Source organism: Sciurus vulgaris, assembly GCF_902686455.1.
Source record: "Sciurus vulgaris genome assembly, chromosome: 1".
Taxonomy (NCBI): domain Eukaryota; kingdom Metazoa; phylum Chordata; class Mammalia; order Rodentia; family Sciuridae; genus Sciurus; species Sciurus vulgaris.
In genome coordinates, this window is record NC_136461.1 from 24,141,907 (window position 1) to 24,161,409 (window position 19,503).

At 46.1% G+C, this 19,503-nt stretch overlaps 1 protein-coding gene across 5 annotated transcripts in view; it reads right to left on the reverse strand.

Moving 5' to 3' along the window:
- The window catches only part of PHC2 (polyhomeotic homolog 2), a 112,624-nt gene that overhangs the window by 25,963 nt on the left and 67,158 nt on the right, over positions 1–19,503 (reverse strand). For 3 of the 5 annotated variants that reach the window (XM_079130809.1, XM_079130810.1, XM_079130812.1), the window contains 4 exons: positions 18,805–18,957; positions 17,381–17,693; positions 4,185–4,594; positions 3,789–3,954 (listed from right to left, as the gene is read on the reverse strand). In XM_079130809.1, coding sequence (XP_078986935.1) covers positions 3,789–3,954; positions 4,185–4,594; positions 17,381–17,693; positions 18,805–18,957 — 1,042 coding nt within the window. The remainder of the gene's footprint in view (positions 1–3,788; positions 3,955–4,184; positions 4,595–17,380; positions 17,694–18,804; positions 18,958–19,503) is intronic. The other 2 variants (XM_079130808.1, XM_079130811.1) reach the window with 2 other exon arrangements.

Consider the following 19,503-nt stretch of genomic DNA (forward strand, 5'->3'; position numbering starts at 1 on the left):
ACTATTTTTCAATTTTTCAAATCCCTTTTCAGTGAATATTCACACTTCCTTCCCCCTCTGTGCCTTTGCATTTCTCACATATAATATTTAGGTTTACAAACTAAGGTAATGAGGGATTGAAAACTCAGCTTCTCTCTTTTCCCCAAACATACCCACACTTTCTGACCCCACCCCCTTAACCTCCACTGGACCTTCTGGGAATGCTCTTTTCTCAGCTTTGTATATTTTGGACTCAAGAAATGCAGTGACAAACTTTCTGTAAGGGACCAGAGAAGAGATATCTCAGAATTCATAGGCCACATGGTCTCTGTCCCAGCTACTCCACCCTGTCATTGGGGTATGAAAGCTGCCACAGAACTTGGCTATGAACACTGAAATTTGAATCTCAGAATTTTCCTGTATCATGAAATATTCTCTTGATTGTTAAAATCATTATTAACTTGCAGACTGTTAATGCTAGGATTATGATGGATGTGGCCCTGGGGCTGTAGTTTGCCAATCCCTGCTTTATAGCAATGCCACTTCCTCCCTGGAATCCATCCTTATAATCTCTACCTGGCAGCAACGTTTCCCTCCTTGCAACTTGTAAAGCACTTACCTAAGATTCTTTCGTGGCATTTAACATAGCACATCAGCTTTCCACAGTAATTTTCTTCCTGAGTATTTTATATCTTTCCCAGCAGATGTTAAGCTCCTTGAAGGTTGGGACAAACCTTATGTCTGTGTATTGCACAGAGTAGGCATTCACACATACATGGAATGCATGGATATTTAAGTCACGCGTGCTTGGTAATTGTTTCCACTATGCAAGGCTTACTTCTTTCACAAGGTAAGACCTCAAGAGCAGATGTTTGTTACGGGTTGATCCTAATCACTGAGCCACATCCCCAGACCTCCCCTTTTGTATTTTATTTAGAGACAGGGTCTCACTGTGTTGCTCAGAGCCTCACTAAGTTGCTGAAGCTGGCTTTGAACTTGTGATCCTCCTGCCTCAGCCTCCTGAGCTGCTGGGATTACAGGCATGCACCACTGTGCTTGGCAGTAAGATATTTTTGAGAGCTTTATGGACACAATGGAAGAAGGTAGGCAAATGTCAGTTCACTTAGGGGTCGTTGGATAACAAATACTTGAATTAATAATGTTGATTAATAGCAGCATGGAAATAGAGTATGTATCCTCAGTTGGGTCCTATACAACCCTTTTATCAGCAAATTGGTAAAATACTAGGAACTCATACTGTTTAATTACAGATGGCAAAGTTAATTGGAAGAGATAGTATAATGAATAACAAGAGTTCATATATAAAAGATTTCTTCCCCACATCATCTTATTCTCTACCTCAGTTTTCTCATTTTTAAAATGGGAATAAATGATAGTTTCTACTCAGGGTTACTGTCAGGATTAAATGAGGAAGTACATGTAAAGACTTTCAGAGAGAATTCAATACATGTTAGCCATTAACTATCACTAATTTCTTTGTTTTGTTTTTCTGGTGCTGGAGATTGACCCCAGGGCATTGTGCATGCAAGTCATGCACTCTACCAACTGAGCTATCTCCCCAGCCCTGTCACTAACTTCTTGTTAGGCTGGAACTATGGGCTAAATTCACAAAGTAACATTTAGAAGATAAAATTAATTGTATTTTGGTTCAAAATATAAATTATAAAAGTTTGAGACTGAGTCACCCAGGCAAGAAAGCAATTCATGGGGAGAAAAACAAAACAAAACCCAAACTAAACCCAACCCTCTGGAATTCAGTTGACATAGAACTCTGTGAACCAACAGCACCATTCCCATGAATGGGAGGAGTTAACGTGGGGCCACGGTGGCATGGCCCAATGAAGGAAGGTGAGGAATTCTCTCACTAGGAACCAGGGCCAGGGTGATGGCCTTTCACAACTCTGATCTATAGATCCTTTAGGCTTTTGTTTTTTTTCCTTTGAATCATGGGGATAATAATAATTATCTCAGGGGTTTCGTGTGTGAGTAAAGGACAGAATAGTATCCAGCACATAGTAGGTGCTTAGCAAATTTTTGTTCCTTTCTTCCATTTCGAGTGGATCTAGGAAATAGGCCTTTTTCTTAAAAGGCTTATAAAGGGTTTTAAATTTGGAACTACTGTGCTTAATTTTGGATATCATACTTTAGGGAAAAAAACAATGAAAATGTAGAATATGGATATATAAGCATGACCAGATGGAATGGTAGGAATGGAGACTTTGACATGTCATAGAGAAAAATAAAAAAGTCTCAGGTCTTTTGCCTGGTGGGGTTTGTTGATGTCTTTTTTTTTTTTTTTTTTTTTTTTTTTTTTTTTTTTAAGAGCTGAGGACAGAATCCCCTGGTGCTTTGCCCCTGAGCTCCATCCAGCCCTCCCTTCTTTTTAAATTTTTGAGACATGGTCTCCTTAAATTATTGAGGGCCTCTCTAAGTTGTTGAGGCTGGCCTTGAACTTGTGATCCTCCTCCTCGGCCTCCCAATTTTGCTGTGATTACAGGCATGCACCACCATGTATATCCTCACTTTTCTTTTTTTATGTGAGGAAGATGCTGGAGACACACAATTGTCTATGACACTGTGAGATGAACTCTGTTACAATTTATAAGACAGAATTGTCATCAGCGATGGTCAAATTCCAGAAGGGCAGGTTTTGGCTTACTTTGAAAAGCAACTTTCTGATAATTAGAGCAATTCCAGAAGGAAATAGGCTGCTTTTCTTTTTTTCTTCCCCTGCCCCCCCTTTTCTTTTCCAGTGCTGGGGACTGAACCCAGGGGCCCACAAGGGCCCATGCATGCCAGGCAAGTGCTCTGCCACTAAGCCAAACCCCTAGCCCCTCGGCTGCTTTCCAAAATGAGGACCCTCTTATTGCTAGTGTACAAAGAGAATGGAAGATCTCTTTCCCATATTTAATTTTTCTGGTTTCTTTTCTTCATATTCTTTTGCTTTCCATTTCCTTGAACTCATCCCCTCATTCTTTATAAACTGTTTTGCCCTACCTTTGTCAAAGTATTTTCTCCTCCCTTCTTCTTTTTCAATTTCCAAATTCTTTTTCTCTTGCTTCTCCTATCCCCATGCCCAGCACATACTTAGCATTGTGACTGAACTGCCTCCCTGAGTTGCAGGTGGCCAGTGGCTCAAAATGTCACTGAGACGTGGGCCAAGATTGCTGCGCAAGCTGGCAGAGGGAAAGCGAAGCAAATGGATTTCCACAGCGGGCGGAGGTCCTGCTGTGACTCTCCCATCTGGGCCGGCCAAGGGATCCAGCCGTTTCCTGAAGCCTGGGCAGTGGAGAAGTCCACTTGTAACTCAGGCAGGTGGGGACTCCAGGGCTGGGTACAATTCCTTCTAGATCCCCTTAGGCATTACCCTTATCTTTGAGATATGGCAACCATCCTGCCATATTTCCAATGTCAAGAATTCCCTCTCATACTAAATGAAGCAAACAATCACAACCACTAGATACTTTGCCTCGACTCTCAACCTGGTGCATCTATGTGCACATACATTTGACACCAGTGACAACGTAGGCTTCAGAGTCTGGCTCTAGAACTTTCAACTCTCCTTTTCTTTCTCTACCAACTTACTTCAATGTCTTCTGGGTCCTCCGTCTGTATCCCTGATTTGGCTTCTCATTTACCTCCTGTTTCCAACTGCCCAGGTTTTTGTTGCCTCGCTGGGCTTGCCGCAGTTTACCCTCCCGTTCTAGATGCCCAGGTGAAGTGTTCCAGGGGATGGCTAGGAAGAACGACTTCCTCCCCTCCTCCAAGGGCCCCACTACGCTTCATACCGTGAGCTGGAGACTGCTGGATGTTAGGGCTCTTGGGTACAGGCAGGCCACCAGGCATGGCAGTGACAATGGCTTGTTGGTGTGGCGATGGACCTGACCGAGTCTCAGGCACACTCTTCTCCCCAGGTCCTACTTCCTTCCAGTCATCAGGGGGGCACTGCTGGGGCTGTTAGGGGCAGGACAGAAAGATTGGTCTTCTCATCAATTGCCTCTGTATTCTTGGATACTACCCCAGTTTCTGTGGAGCTTGTGGCAGCAGGCAAGGACTTTAAGATTCAGTCATCTTCTTCCTTGGAACACCCAGAGATGACTTCAACACTCGGCCTACCCAGAAATACATCCAAATGGGGCTGTGGCCTCCCCAGTCGCTCCGCACACTGGGATCAGCTTACTCACCACTGGTGAAGCAGGCTGTAGTTGTAAGATGACAGCTGAGGTGTGTTGGAACCTGCGCTGAGGCGTGTGGGACATGCCCTCGGGATGTCCATTCTGAGGCCCAGGGTCTGGCGTGGGAGGGTGGCTCTGTTGACCACTGCAAGGCTTGTGCAGATTGGCAGTGGGACACTGGAGGGGCAGGGTGGGTGTAACAGGGCCCAGGGGCATGGTGTGGGCTTCTGAGCCCGGCTGCAGGGCCAGGCTTGGAGGAACTGAGGTGAGTTGGGGCTGGGATTGGGTTTGGGGCGCAGGCCGTGGTGGCTGGGTCTGCTGCGGCTGTGGCTGCGGCTGTTGTTGGATCACAAACTGGGGCTGCAGGTGCTTTGATGATGGCTGCGAGAGGAGCTGATGTGGCTGCAGTTGAGCATAAGCTGGAGGGGAAAGACCAGGTTAGACAGCACGGCGGACACTCATCTGCTGGGGCCCTCGCTGTGCCCCTCCCGCTTCCCCAATGCCAAGTTTCTTGCCATCATCCCTTTCGTGTTTCACCTAGAACCTGGCCTGGTCAATGCCAGGGCCCAGCACATGCTCCCTTCTTGCCTTTCTTTTATGCCAAACGCTGGGCTCTACGGACTGCCCGTCAACGCCTGACTCAAAACTCACTTCCCCTGTGAAGACTTCTTTGACCATTCCAGCCGTTCAGAGAAACACTGGATTCTCTCTTCCATGCCCTGCACTTGCTGTTCTCTGTGCCTGCAATATCTGCAACCTCCTCACCACCCAGGCCAGCTCTGTGTGGTTCATCCTTATCCATCCTTCTGGCTCTGCCCAGGCTGAGCGTCCTAGAAGAGGAGTCAGCGGGCACAACGGTCCTTCAACACTGGCATTAAGCAGACCCAGCTTTTTTTTTTTTTTTACCAACCATGGGAGCTGAACTAGCTACCTAACTTCTCCAAGACCCACCGTCCTAATCCAAAAATTAGAAATTATTAGTTTCTGCCCAGAAAATCATTGCAAAGATGAAATGAAAGGGAAAAACCTGAGAATAAAATGTAAGAAAATGACATAATGTGTATAGAAGTGCCTGGCACTCAGCCATACTTAATCATTTCTACATACAATTATAAACATTATTTCGGTCTTGGTTTAGGTTCTCAAAGCATCCTTGGTTTAACTCTGTCATAATAATGTTTATCTTGGTGGGTTATATTGCTTCTTATCTGTCTTCTTTTTCAAGTCATGAATCCCCTGTGGTCGGAAGCTACAATGTACCTATTTTTCCTGAACCTCACATAGGGCGGAGAGTAGTTCAGTTTATTTACAAGAAGTTAAAACATGTCCTGATCTAGAATTCCTTTCTTTCTTTTCTCTTCCTTCCTTCCTTCCTGTACTGGGAATTGAACCCAGGGGTTCTTTACCACTGAGTTACATCCCTAATCCTTTAATGTTCTTTTTTTAAATTTTGAGATAGGGTTTTGCTAAATTGCTGAAGCTGGCCTTGAACTTGTGATCCCCCTGCCTTGGCTCCTCAAGCAGCTTGGATTACAGGCATGAACCACCACATCTGACCTGATATAAATTTCTTTCTCTCTTTCATTCCCTTTTTAGACAGGGTCTTGCTAAGTTGCTGAGGCTGGCCATGAACTTGCAATCCTCCTGCCTCAGCCTCCCCAGTGGCTGGGATTACAGGCATGTGTCACCATGCCTGACCTGATCTGGAATCTCTTTGTTTCTATGTGTTACTAGCTTTTCTTTCTGTTATTTTAACCAGGCTGACTCTTTGAGATTAAGGAAGCTTATATTTTATAGTATTCCCTTCAGCATCTAGCAGCTGCTCTGTATATAGTAAGGACTCAGGGAATTCAGCTCAGAGGTTGATTGTCCTCCACAAATCCCTCTGTCTAGTGGCATCCAGGGTAGCTCAGGTAATTCTACCCCACGTAGACGCTACCGTCTACAGACTCCCACAGCTGCAGAGCCACAGGAGGAGACTGTGGCATGTAAATGCACTGGTAGTCACAGCTGGAAGCTTACACGTGGATTTTACAACTAGAGGCTCATAACCTCTAGGCAACTTCTGGGTCTCAAGCTAATATTTTAAAAAGAATTCTGTGATGCTACAGGCACACAATTTTCAAACTGAGTTAGGGGAGGTACCTTCTTTTTAAAATTTTTGTCTATATACATGCAAGTTTCAGATTATCTCATCACAGCCCAACTGGAATTCCAAGCAGGATGGCAACAGGAATGGAAAAGAGAGAACAGAAACAAGACGCAATCCACAGGGAAGTCACAATGGTCTTGGTAACTGACTGCTGTAGACAGACGGAGGGAATTTGGATGGCCCATAAGATTTTAATCTGAATTACCCTGGATGAGGGATTTAGGAAACTTGTCACTGATGTGGTGTTGAGTTTGAGGCAATGGTGGGACCTTGGTAGAAATTGCCAGCAGGCATTTGGTGATTATAAGTTGTCCCTGACCCCAATCTAAGTCCTATCTCCTAATGCTACATCAGATAGCTCCAAGGTTAACAATCGGCAAGGAATGTTCAGATAAATTTAACACTCAGGTATTTTGAAGACAACTCTTGATAAGGCACCTGTGAGATACTGTAGATGCCATGCATACACTATTAGACCCCAGTGGCCAAAAGGACCTGCAAATGATGGGCATTATCACTTGCAACCCACTGCCCTGGACAGAGTCATCCCAAGGGCTGCCCATCTGAGGTTAGAGTTGGAAGTGGTCCATATCAGGGGAGCTAAGAGTATCAGTGGCGTGTCCCACCACCTGATGACGGTGTGGTCAGAGCTTCAGCTTTTCCCAGTGGAAGAAGAGGTCTGGGCTAGGTACTCGCACAAATTTTCTCTAGCTGTACAACTTGATGGGGTGGTTACAGTAGGAAGGATTCAAATTCAGGATTAATAAGATGAGAAAAAAAAGGTTGAAGAGGTAAAAGACTCTAAATCTGTAGAGGACAGAGAATACATTTAGAGACAATACATATTTGTTGTACCAAATGCTGTAGTTTGGACTTTAAATGACCACCAAAGGTCCATGTGCCAAAGGCCTGGTTCCAAGGTGGTGCTTTGGGAGGTGGGAGCCTAAGGGAGAACTTTAGTCTCGGGGGAGTGCCCCTGAAGGGGATTATGGGACCTCTGACCCCTCTTCCCTCTTTTGCTTCCTGGCCATGAGGTGAGTAGTTTTACTCAGCCATGTGCTTCTGACACAATGTGCTGCCCGACCACAGGCCCAAAACAATGGGGTCAACCAATCACGGCCTGGAACCTCTAAAACTGTGAGCCCAAAGAAACCTTTTCTCTTTGTAAGTTGATTAGCTTAGGTATTTGCTACAGTGACTGAAAGCTAATACCAAAGGCTGGGAGAGGAAATGGCTGGCCTCCTGGCCCTCTTTTCCTGCACTTCCCAATCTCTTCCCTTCTCTCCCCTAACCTGTACTGCTTATAGGAAACTAAAGGGAATCGTTTCAGGACAAAAAATGCCACTATAACCCAACCTGGAAAAAAAGCTCATGAAGCTTAAATAAGTTCATAGATTAAAGACCCAAAGGTATTTCAAAGGAGTGCATAGGTATTTTTGAGATTATTAAAAAACAAACAACAAGAACAAAAAATAAAAAAACAAAAAACACCATGGTTTAACTCCAGCATTATCTGGGGTCAAAAAATTCTTTTGCTTAGAGTATTGCAGTAATTTTGTAACTGTTCTTCGTGATTCCAGTTTCTTTCTGGTATAATCCATCTCATGAGTAGAGTGCAAATTAATCTTTCCTAGAGCCCAGATCTGACCCCTGGCTGAAAGCCACAGAGGACTCTCCTTTATCTGCAATTGTCCCAAGCCCCTGGCATTCAAGATCTCTTTTCAGTGTAAACTAACCTTTTGATTTTTATTATTTCTTTGACCCAAGTAATCTTTACTGTTCACTGTCCCCTGTCCCCTATACAGTTAGTGCTTTTTCTCATACTATTTAGAATGTCACAAACCAGATCCTTGTCATTCTTCCTTGATCCATATAGCCAATGGGACTCTTCCATTTTCTGAACAGCCACCGAGGTTTTTCAGATTAGCACTGCCCTCTGAGATACAGTGTGCCCAGCAGTGTTGACTTCTAGAGTCAAAATGCTTGGATTTGAATCCCAACTCTGCTGCCTACTATCTGTGTAACTTGACCTCTCTGTACCCTTTTACCATCATCTTTAAAATGAGGGTAAGCATGATCTCTATCCTGTAGTTATTTCAGTAAATGACTCATCTCAAGATTTATGTAACTCATTTGTTTCTTCCAGAGTACCTTGAATTTAGCAGGTGCTTGGTCAGCACCATGGAGTGAGTGAGTGATGGTACGCTCTGACTCGTTCTCCTCAGAGCCAGAACAGGGGTGAGGAGGCTATCATCCCACAGGCCACACAGGCCACATGGTTGAACCTCAGCCCATCCAGCCTATCATGACCTTCCCGCACCCACCCTGGCCGATTCCCTCACCGTGCGGGAAAACTTCCTGTCCTCTCATACCTTTTTGGCCTCAGTCTCAGTGCTTTTGCTCGCTGGGATGCCCGCCTTCTGCTTCAGTGATCTCAGGTTTAAGGGACTTTGGCTGGACCTCAGTTCCTGCTTTCACCCTGTTCATCTTAACCTCAGTTACTGGTGTTTCCCTAGAGTTCCTACATACTTCGTTGGATTTATTTGACTTAACATGTACTCTCCTATATACATATTTCTCTGATTTTAAAAAATTGATTATCTCCATTTTAGCATCTTCAGAATTGGACTGTGTATTATAGCTGATGTTGGCTTCTTTCTTAGAATTAATAAAATAACAGTGCATCTTACAATCAGAGATGTCTTAGATTAAATGAAATGGGAATACTTTTATTATTTTGTGTGTAGATGTCCTATCTCTTCAAAAAGACTATATGCTTTTTGAGTCAGTTTTTGAGTCTTATTTTTTAATCTAAAAGATGTGCTCTAATTGAATTAAGAAAAAGCTGTGCTTCTTTTACCCTCTGCTTTGTCTAACATAATACTTGGCATGTTTGTAGGAGCTCAGCAAATGTCTTCTGATGATCATGACGAGATCAATTCGTTCTCTCTTTCCTGCCCTCCCTGCTCAATTTTGGGGCAGTGAGGCCACAGTACCAGAAGTCATGTCCCTCTCTCGTCCAGCTAGGCTAGGTATATCAGTTTGTGAAATGTTAATGTTCCAAAACCTCTCTGGACCTTTCTTCGTATTTCTTCCTAAAGACAAATAGCTTCCTTCTCCCCAGCTCCCATTCCCTTGCTGGCAGAGAGCTCATTGCTTCTAAGAAACATGGGTTTTTTCTGTGGGATCTCAACCACAGCTTTGCAAAGGCTGATCAATCCTTTGTGTTATGGAGCAGAGGACAGGCAGGCCCAGGGCCTTTGCAAATTAGGACCTCACTCAAAGGAGAGACTCCTTTGAAGCAACGGCTCAACTTCCTGGCTGGTGCTCTAACCTGAATTGCCTCCTTAGAATCTGAAGAGGCCAATTCACTGCTTCCAGACCAGTGTGTTGATACTAACAAGAGGATTAAGATCTCACAGGCAGGAGGGCTGACTGAGGGGTCACTGGCACACCTCCTTTATGCATCCACTGCCAGAATTTATCAATAATAGTTCTCTATTGATCTCAAGGCTTGACATATGTAGAAAAAAACTCACTGTCTCAGAAATACTACAATAATACACCTGTTTATAGGTGGTGGGCCTGACTATGCCCTTATTTTTCTGGGAGTCCACTATAACACACTGGAGTTTGGAGGATACCTGTGGGAGAGAAATGGTGTATCTTTTAACCAACCACTACTTTTCGAGATTTAAAAAGTTCAGTGAAGAATACTTTCAACCATTCATTCAGTCAATATTTATTAAACACCTACTATAGAGGAAGCACTATGCTTGATGCTGGATAAAACATGGTCCCTAGAATAGATTACAGTCTAGTAAAAGAGACAGATGGTAGACAGAGACTCTCAGCATAATTTGTTAAATGTTGTGATAGGAGATAAGTACAGAATAATAAGAACACGGAAAAGAGGATTTGGCTTTGGAAGGAGGGCAGAGAAGGCTTCCCTCAGGAGATGCTCAACATGGTTCAGTTAGAAACTTTACAAAAGGAAGAGCATATGGGGAGACCTGGAGGCACAGGCCTCGTGGCATATTAAGGGACTCATAGAGCTCCCTGTATAGCTGCAGGCCAGGGTGTCTGTAGAAAGGAGCCAGATGAGGAGGCACTTTTAGGTTGGGTCTAAGTTGTGCAGCATATTCAAGAGGTTACTCTGCTCCAAAGAAGCTTCATGTGACCAGGCTTTAGGAGGTGACTGAGACTGAAGCTGGCCAGAGGTCAGAGCTCCACACACACATGAAAAGACATGGGTGCTTTTAAAAATCAATCAATCTATCTATCTATCTATCTATCTATCTATCTATCTATCTATCTATCTATCTATTAATTATCTGGTATTGGAGATTTAACCAGGGGTGCTTTACCACTGAGCTACACCCCCAGCCCTTTTTGTTTTTCATTTTGAGTCTGGGTCTCACTAAGTTGCTGAGGCTTGTTTTGAACTTGTGATCCTCCTGTCTCAGCCTCATGAGCCACTGGGATGATAGGTTTGCACCATGGTATCCGGCAAGGGTACTCCTTTTAGAAAGACCTAAAACAATTCTACATGCATTTTCTGTGATGTATTCCCTCCAGGCTTAGGGCCAGGAGGAGTTTGAGAGGGGAAGGAGAACTAAGGGGAGTTTCCCTGTTAGAGGAAACTAGGTCATAAAAACAGGCTTGCAGGGCATTCTATCACATTCTACAGTCTCAATGCCTTTGGGTCTGCTTGGCAGCCATCTGGCAAAACCACCAAATACTCTTGTGTGTGCAAGATTTCTTGCTGAGTAGCTTGGAGAATTAAAAAAGAAATTGTTTTTTGCATCTCTGCCTCTGCCCTGCCCTTGGCAGAGGGATAACACTACAGAGAAGTGGGTACAGGCATGGGTTTTAGAGTCAGGTAGATCTCGGTTTGGTTTGGTTCTGCCACCCATAACCTTAGACAAACTGCCTAAGCTGCTTTGGATCTTGACTTCCTATTGTGTAAATGGTGATACATAACATTTGGGATAGTTGTTAGTATCAAATGGAATATTATGTTCAAACCATAAAGAGGTTTACTGCATTTGCTCAATGACTGGTACGCAGAAGATGCTCAGTGAATGACAGATATTTTAAGAATATCATTGTTTTGAAATTCTCAAACAATTTTCATAATTTCAATCTCATTTCTTTCTAATAAGAAGCCTATGAGGCAACAGAGCAGTGTCCTTATTTAACAACCAAGAACTGAGAGCAGTTTCCAAATGACTTCCACAATGCAGAAGGTTGAGGGGAGCTGACTTCATTTGACAGATGAGGCCCAGGGGCTTGTATACAGCAAATGCCCCAAATGCCTATGATTGAGTGAATAAGTGTCAGCAAGCACAAGTGAATACAGCAACCCTGGAATATGAACCGTGGGCTGCTGAGAACTTGGAGGGAATCTTGGCGGGATGGACAATGAAAAGGGTGTGTTCTGGCAGAATGGAGGGAGGCAAAGGGAATATGTCAGGTCAGGTCAGTCACAAAGGGGTGGGAGTGGGAGAAGAAAGAAGACCATATCTGCTTGGCTGTAATGGAGGGTCTGTGTGAGGAAGCCATAGTGATCAGGGTGGAGTGATGGGCAGGGTGGGAGGGTGCTGAAGGTCCCACACAGCTCAGAGAGTTAATCCATCAGTAGTCATCGACACTGTGGTCCCTTATAGAGACTTGACATTCCAACTGGCAAGGTAGGAAATACAGACACAGTCAAGGTCTCTAAACAGCAAAGAAACAATACAGCCATTGAGGAAGATAATTCTCACAGCTGAGAGGGATGTCCTGGAGATCAGTTAGACCTCATCTAGTCAGCTGGCCCTGAGCAAAGCAAGAAGCCAGTACAGAGGATCTATCATCAGAGCCCGGTGATCAACTGGCGATAAGCTGAGGGTGGGAACAGGAAGGGAAAGAGAAGAGCATTTTCTGATTTGGCTATTTTTGCAGGCTTCTCATTCATTTATATAGCCTATGGAAATTTGACTATTTCTGTTTTATAGATGAGGAAACAGGTTTACAGAGGTTAAGTAACTTGATCATTAAACCAATAAGTGATGAAACTGGGATCTGAAGCCAGGTCTAATGCTGAAGCCCCTGCTTTTCCTGCTAGAATATTCTGCCTCCTAAAAGGAAAGTGGACTATAGGAAGACCTTGGGACTATGGACAGTGGTCAGGAATCTGGGAAAGGGGACCTCTCCATAGAGGAAGACTTCAGGAGTTTTGTTTTTGTTTTGTTCATGTAATTCTCCAAATGGAAAAAAAAAAAAATGGAATGAAGTGGGATGATACCCAAGTAGGAATACCCTATAGAAGCTGGGAATCTCTGGAGAGAGGGCATGAGAACAGGGATGGACATATATTGAGAAGCTACTGGCAAATAGATGTCAGGTATCTGAGAAGTGGGAACAGACAAATTCCTGTAAGAGTTAAATAAACACAAGGGGCACAGGAATGAGGAGACCCACAGCTAACGGCAGCAGGGCAAAGGAAAAGGCAAGGACAGGTCCTACCTCCATACACAGATGGTCACATAAGTATGTGGCCACTTTGGGCTTAGGTGCTTCCCAGTGCCGGCTGAGACAATCCTTCTGTTTCATTCTTGAAATGGACTCATTTTTTAAAAACACAACCTAAGTTTCCAAACCCCTATTAAAATTTCAGCTCTTATTCAATTTTGTGACCCCTGCAGTGCTTAGAATAATGTTTGGCACATAATAGGTGTTAAATGAACAAGAGACAGAAAAGTCATTTGGGAATGACAGTTAATTATTTTTCTTTCTGAGCTGGATCTTGATTTGTGCAATGGAATAATCACTTTTAGGATTAAATGAGATATGTAGATAAACCGAACAATATCTAGAATATGGTTATTCACTAACTAGAAACTATTAACTGGTAGCAACCAGGGAAGTAGTATAATGGAAGCCTAAGGTAAAGAATTTCAGGAAAGAAGGAAGACCAATAATTTCAAGGGCCTTTGTGTATCACAGCTGGCTCTCTCTCTCTCTCTCTCTCTCACACACACACACATACACACCCGTAAACACACATACATATATATGCAGTAAAGGATGTTAAGCAAAATATAAAACTCTTCTACTGCTAACCTATAGCTTCTGGATTTTTCCTCCTGAATAGTAAGAAGAGATTCTTCCTTATCTAAATTTGATCCGACAGTAGATAGTTCAAATGACCAGCATGACCAGTTCCATGATTTTAGTGTTAGAATTGATGGGAATTTTGATATCCAGCTAGATAATAAGTTCACCTGCATGCATTGCTGTTAGCTGGATGCTCTAAGTGCAAGTGTGTTTGCTCCATCATTTGGTGGCTTCTTTGGAAGGGAAACCTGGTACCAGAGAATCCAAAAATCAGCAAGATTCGCTCTGCCCGGTCTATTACAGATGGAAATCTCTGTGCCCTGACACAGAAAACGCTCTGTGATTAAACAAAGCAGCTATGTGGCAGGCCTGCCCAACAGAGAATTCTCTCTTCAGTGTCCTGAGGCGGGTTGAGGATATGGAACAAAGACCTGGCATCTGGAGGCAGACTGGGTGGAAAGGACCCCAGATTTTCAATGATCCAACAACTCCCTTTTATCACAGCATCCCCCTCCGGGTCAGCAACTTTCTCCTCACCTTTGGGCCCAATGTGCACCCAAAGGCCGGAGCTTATCCTCTACAATGAGGACTCCAAGAACTAAGCTTCCCAGCTAGAGCTGTGGCCCAACTCCCTTAGGACTCAGCTTCCCAGGAAGCCAGGCCCATGAGACCCTTGCTGCCTGCCCCTCTTCTGTCCTCTGTAGTCCAGTCCTCCTAGCACTGAGAAGGGCAAGACCAGACCTTTGCCTTCCCCTCCAAAGCCCAACCTCAGGCTCCCTTCCTCCCTGTAGTCCCCTCCCCCACCCCACCCCCTTTCAGGGCATAAGGGACCTTTTCTATTTGCAGAGCCTAAAGAAGCTGGTTGCCAAGGTGACAGGAGCAGGAACAGCAGGGAGCTTGCCATGGGGGAGGGGCTTTGCCCCCAAACAGCTGTCAGTGGGAGCAGTCCCAGCTGGGACTGGAGGGTTTGCCTCTCTGGGAGGAAACACCCCCAGGAGAACACACGCCCCCCCCCCCCCCGCCCCCGCCCCCGCCCCCGCCACGGTCTCCACTGGCTACTTTCCCTGGGGGTTGCAGGCCAGTCGCTCAAAAAATGCTCCAATAGCAAACAAAACACGCACATTCTCCGCGTCACACCCTTCCCTCAGCTCTTTCCCTCCCTTGGTTCATTCGCAGTGGGTCCTCGGGGTAGGGGGCCAGAAGTCACCTCTGCTGGGGAACTGTGGAGCCTAAGACAGGTGCTGCTCCAGGCTGCCCCCCATCAGGCCAGAAGAATTATTTTAGGCTTTTTGTTCCGGAGGCCCTCAGAGGGTCTGCCACTCCTAAGCCTCCCCGGCTGCCTTGTATTTGGGAGGCAGGAGTGGGGGAGTGGAACCAAGGGCTTGTAGAGGGGAGGGGTGGGAAGAACAGGACAGGCCGGTGGGCAGCAGGAACAATGCAAAGCCCGCTGATCTGAGTCTCTGGGGAGAGGCTCTTTGTAGTAAGCACTCAGTTCACAGCTGCTTCGTGGAGAGCGTGGTGGGGCCCCTGGTCCCTGTGCTGCATCACAGGCACATGCTGCTGGTCCCAGCCACACCTCGGCCCCTGGATCTCAAGCCTGTTACTCAATGGTGTTTACAGGCTCAAGAGGAGAAAGCCCGTCACTATCTCTACAAACTCCAAACAGTCTTAGAATCCCTGGACTCTTTGAGCTTTTGGTCAGCAAGGCCAAGAAGGACCCAAAGCAACATAAGACTAAGGGTAACATGGCTTAATTAAGGACAGAAGCTGACTCTGCCAGATGTGGAGTTAGGTCCCAACTCTGTCATTTACTACTTAGGTGACCTTAAGAACTTAGAATGTACTAAGTTCTCCCTGGGCCTCAGTTTTCTTATCTATAAAATGGGCAAACCTCTACCCTCAGGGTTCTTTTTAAGGTTTAAATGCCTAGCAGATTAGCACACAATGGACTTTCCCTAAGTACTGGTCCCTTTTCTCTCTGTTTCCTTGAGAACTCAGAGATGCCTAGCAGGAGGAACAACCCAAGAACTGCTCTTAGACCTTTTGGAAAGTCCTTAGGCTTTGGTGGGCTTGTTTCGGTTTAGAGGGAAGCTATATGTTGGACTGGGCAGCAACGGGGTTCTCAAGAAGTCCCGAGCCCTGGTGTTGCTCAAGGGCTGTGGGTTGGGTGAGAATGTAGAAGATATGCAGCTTCCAACTTCCAGCTGTGGTGCAGGCTGCTGGCGGCACACGGTAAGATTCCCTTGTTTTGACCATTTTGAGCCTCAGTTTCTTTTTCCTTAAAAGGAAGAGGTTGGAGTCCCTGGAGAAGGCAACGTCAGACACTGAGATCCCCGGGAACCATGGGGCTTCTGCAGGGCGTTGCCTTCCTCACTCAGAGGTGACCACAGGGAGGCAGCAACTGGCCGTTTGTCCCAGGTGGTTTCTGAAGTCTCAAAAAATGAATAAATGATGTCAGCTCAGCTTTTTTCCAGCTCGGCATCATGTTCTCCCTGTGCTTCCTACTCTCTACCTGGGATGCTGTTTCTCGCTTCGTCTGCCGGGTCACTGGTCATGCTTCCAGACTCAGGAGGTGGCACCTCTGACCCACTGTGCCTGCAGTGAGGTGATCATCTGTGCCCCACGGCACCTAATAGGATTACGAAATTGAATGGATTTGCTTATTTGTCTGGTTTCTTCCTTTCTGCACACTACTTTAGATAAGAAGTCATTGGTAAGAAGTGAGCTGGACTCAGTGGCTGTAACTCAGCTACTAGGGAGGCTGGGGCAGGAGGATTGCAAGTTTGAGGCCATTCTCAGCAACTTAGTAAGACCCTCTCTCAAAAAAAAAAAGGCTGGGGATGTAGCTCAGCAGTAGATTGCTTGCCTAGTTTGTGTGAGACCCTGGGTTCAATCCCTAGAACTGTGCGTGTACGCACATGCGCACATAGACACACACACACACACACACTCATGCTTAGATGATCTTGATTTTAATCTAGTGTAAACACATAGTAGCTTCTCAAGAAAAAACAAGCAAGTTAGATTGAATTGTAAAATGATCTGGATAAGGGCAGAGGGTTAGTGGTTTTCTCAGGTATGTGACCACAGTGAGTCTTTCTTTAATACCAAGCCATATGGCCCACCATTCTATTTATTTCAATAAATATAACAGCTTGATCTTGTTCCCTGATTGATAGGTTTGGTTTCTAGGGCTGTTGGCAGATTTTTCCATTGACGATTGCCTATAATAGGCAGTGCTGGGAAAGTTTAGCAGGCAGGGAAAGGAGAGTAGCCAGGGAATACTGATTCATCCCCTTTGCAGAATTTGCTTTTTTTTTTTTTTTTTTTTTTTAATCTCCTAGATTTTTTCTCAAGTGTCACCCTTACTGGCAAGCCTTCCTCAGTTCCTCTCCTCAAGGCTGGCTCACTCTTGCTCCTACAGAGCCTATGCGTACAGCACAGCACCGAGTACGCCACGCTCTCTGTACCTGTCAGTCTCCCCACCTAGATGTGCTCTCCTTGGTCTCATTGATCTCTGCACACCCAGAACTAGCAACATGACTGGCAAACATCAGCAAACAAACACCTGCCGAACGATGAGACGACAGATGCTCTACTACATTCCCTCTGGCTCCTCCATGCTTCTGGCTAGCCCCCATCTTTTCACGAAGTCACAGGGAATCTCAAAATAGTCCACCTGCCAACCTCTGCTCACTCAAGGCTAAGAGATATGATTGTGTACTCCAAGATCCATTGTGAAGAACTCATTTATTCCTACCCTTCTGGCTTTCTTTCTTAAAGTTAGAAACAGAAATCAAACTAGAAAGTTGAAACAGAATTAGGAGCTGATGAACACCTCAAGATTGGAAGAGGGGAGAGAGACACAGTTGGCCTATGGGGAAAATGAAGGTTTGAAAGATTCCTCCTGACTCATGGTCTGGTCTGGATTCTTTTTTCCTGGAGCCCTTACCTGGTGCAATGAGGGGGTGGGCAGTCACAGCAGGAACAGTTCGGCTGAGCCCAGCCCGGCCCTCCACGCTCCCTGGCAGGCTGCCACTGCCATCTCCTTTCTTGAGTGGCTCCATCACACTGTCAGTTATGCCAGGCTTGGCACCTGCAGGGGAACCCTGAGCAGTGTTTCTGCCCTGTGATGGGGTAGGCAGAGGCTGGCTACTGCCGGGTGTGGGTTTCAGGGCCAAGCTGGGCAGGACAGGCTGAGTGGGGTTAGGGCCCGAGGCTGCTGCAGCTGGTGTCTGCTGTGTTCGGAGGGTCAGGTTCTGTACCTGGAAAAGAGGGGTCTATGGGAGTCCAGAGAAAGTGGGTAGGAGCAATGCTAACACAGCCAAGAAAGAGGACTTAGGGATGGATCCAGGAATGGCTGAATAGGATAGTGGGTTATAAAATTAGAGAGAGAGAAAAAAGAGAAAGAGTTAGGGGCTGAAAGAAGAACCAGAAGCAAATGAAGTTCTAGAAAGGACAAGAAAGATCACTATAGATTGGGTCCACCAGCAAAAGGAACTGAATTCTAAGAAGCCACTGCTGCCCAGGCTGGGGTAGGCAGGGTCAGGGAGGCCAGGCTCTTCCCCTTCTGTCAGCCTCCTTTCTTCCTAAACACCAGGATCGGATGCATACCACTCAGAAATAATTCCCAGATACAGCGGAGCATGGAGCTTCCCACGCTGGATAAGGCCAGGGCAAAAATGAAAGTTAATTGGCTAGCAAAGCCACTAGGCAAAGCATTATCTTGTCCTCAAAACAAGGTGAACTCCAAGTCTTTCCAGAAACAGGCAGCCTTTATTCAGCCAGGCTCCTGGCGCCCTCTGCTGGATACATGGAGGCTATGCCGGACTTTGATAAATGCTACCAAATGCTGGGCTCCCATCCCCATTCTGGAGATGGGGTAGGAAGGTGGGAAATGGAAGGACTTCTCCTTCCCCAGCTGCCCGCTAGGACCTTCACTGCCATAGTAGCATCCATGTGCTGCCAGCTGAAGGCAGGAACCCAGGACTCATCCTTTCTCCCTCTCTGTGCCATTTCCCCTGATTCCTAGCAAAGTTGGCACATGTAATCAGAGTGGAATTTTCCACTTGCAAAGCAGCAACCACAAAGCAAGTTATCCTAAGGGGTGTGGTGGGGATCTTAAACCCTCAGCATGCTGCCCTCTGAACACTAACTGTATTTGAGGGTAAAATAGTCAAGAGGTGCTGAGGCCATCTGGATAGGAATTGAAGAGCTGGTCTGGGAACAGTGGGCTGTCCAGTCTCCACGTGCTTCCCTAGAAGAGCCCAGCCTTTCCAAAGACTCAGAGCTCCTTCAGGGCTGTCCATCCCCAGTGTCCTACCCCTCTACGGTGCTGCCCACCCTCCTGCCCTCCCACAAACATGGGATCCTCACCTGGGCGGGGGTGGGGGGCCGGGCGGGGGAGCCAGTGCCGAGCTCAGGCTGCACAGTAGCGACGGTGGCCGTGGGCGTGAAGATGAGCTGAGGGGACAAAGGAACAGTGCCGCCTAGGCTCCTAGCTACCTGCACCAGGTTACCTGGCTGGGCCTGGAATCACAGGAAACGAGGTGCCTTTTACCTGCCCCATGTGGACTCAGCCACAGGGCAGAACACTTCAGCCAGGGAGCAGAGATGGGGATGGCTAGGGAAGTAGAAATAGGGACGCAAGAAAGGGCAGGGGTCCCAGGGACCGCCTGAAAGTTTCAAGAGGCTTGTAGTATGCGGACCCATGTTGGGCAGTGACAGGATGGAGCTGGAAAGCAGCTCTGGGACTTCAGAACGCTGTGAGGCGCTCATCCCTCATAGGTGGGAGGGTGGGGGATCAGTGTTCCCGGGACACCCTGAAGTAGCTGTCTCCTCAGCATCCTGGCCAACAGGAACCTTAGACAGGTGCCCGAGGACTGTTTTCCAGATCTAATTCAATCCTGACCTAAGGGCTGAATCAGATCAAAACTCTCCTCCAGAAGGAACCAAATCAGACATATGCCATTTGGTCATTTTTAAGTCAAATTTGGAGGCAGGGCACCTAGGAGCAATAACAGAGGAAGCAGACAGTCTGGAGCTGTACTAGTGCCTGAATCTCATCTGGAAGGG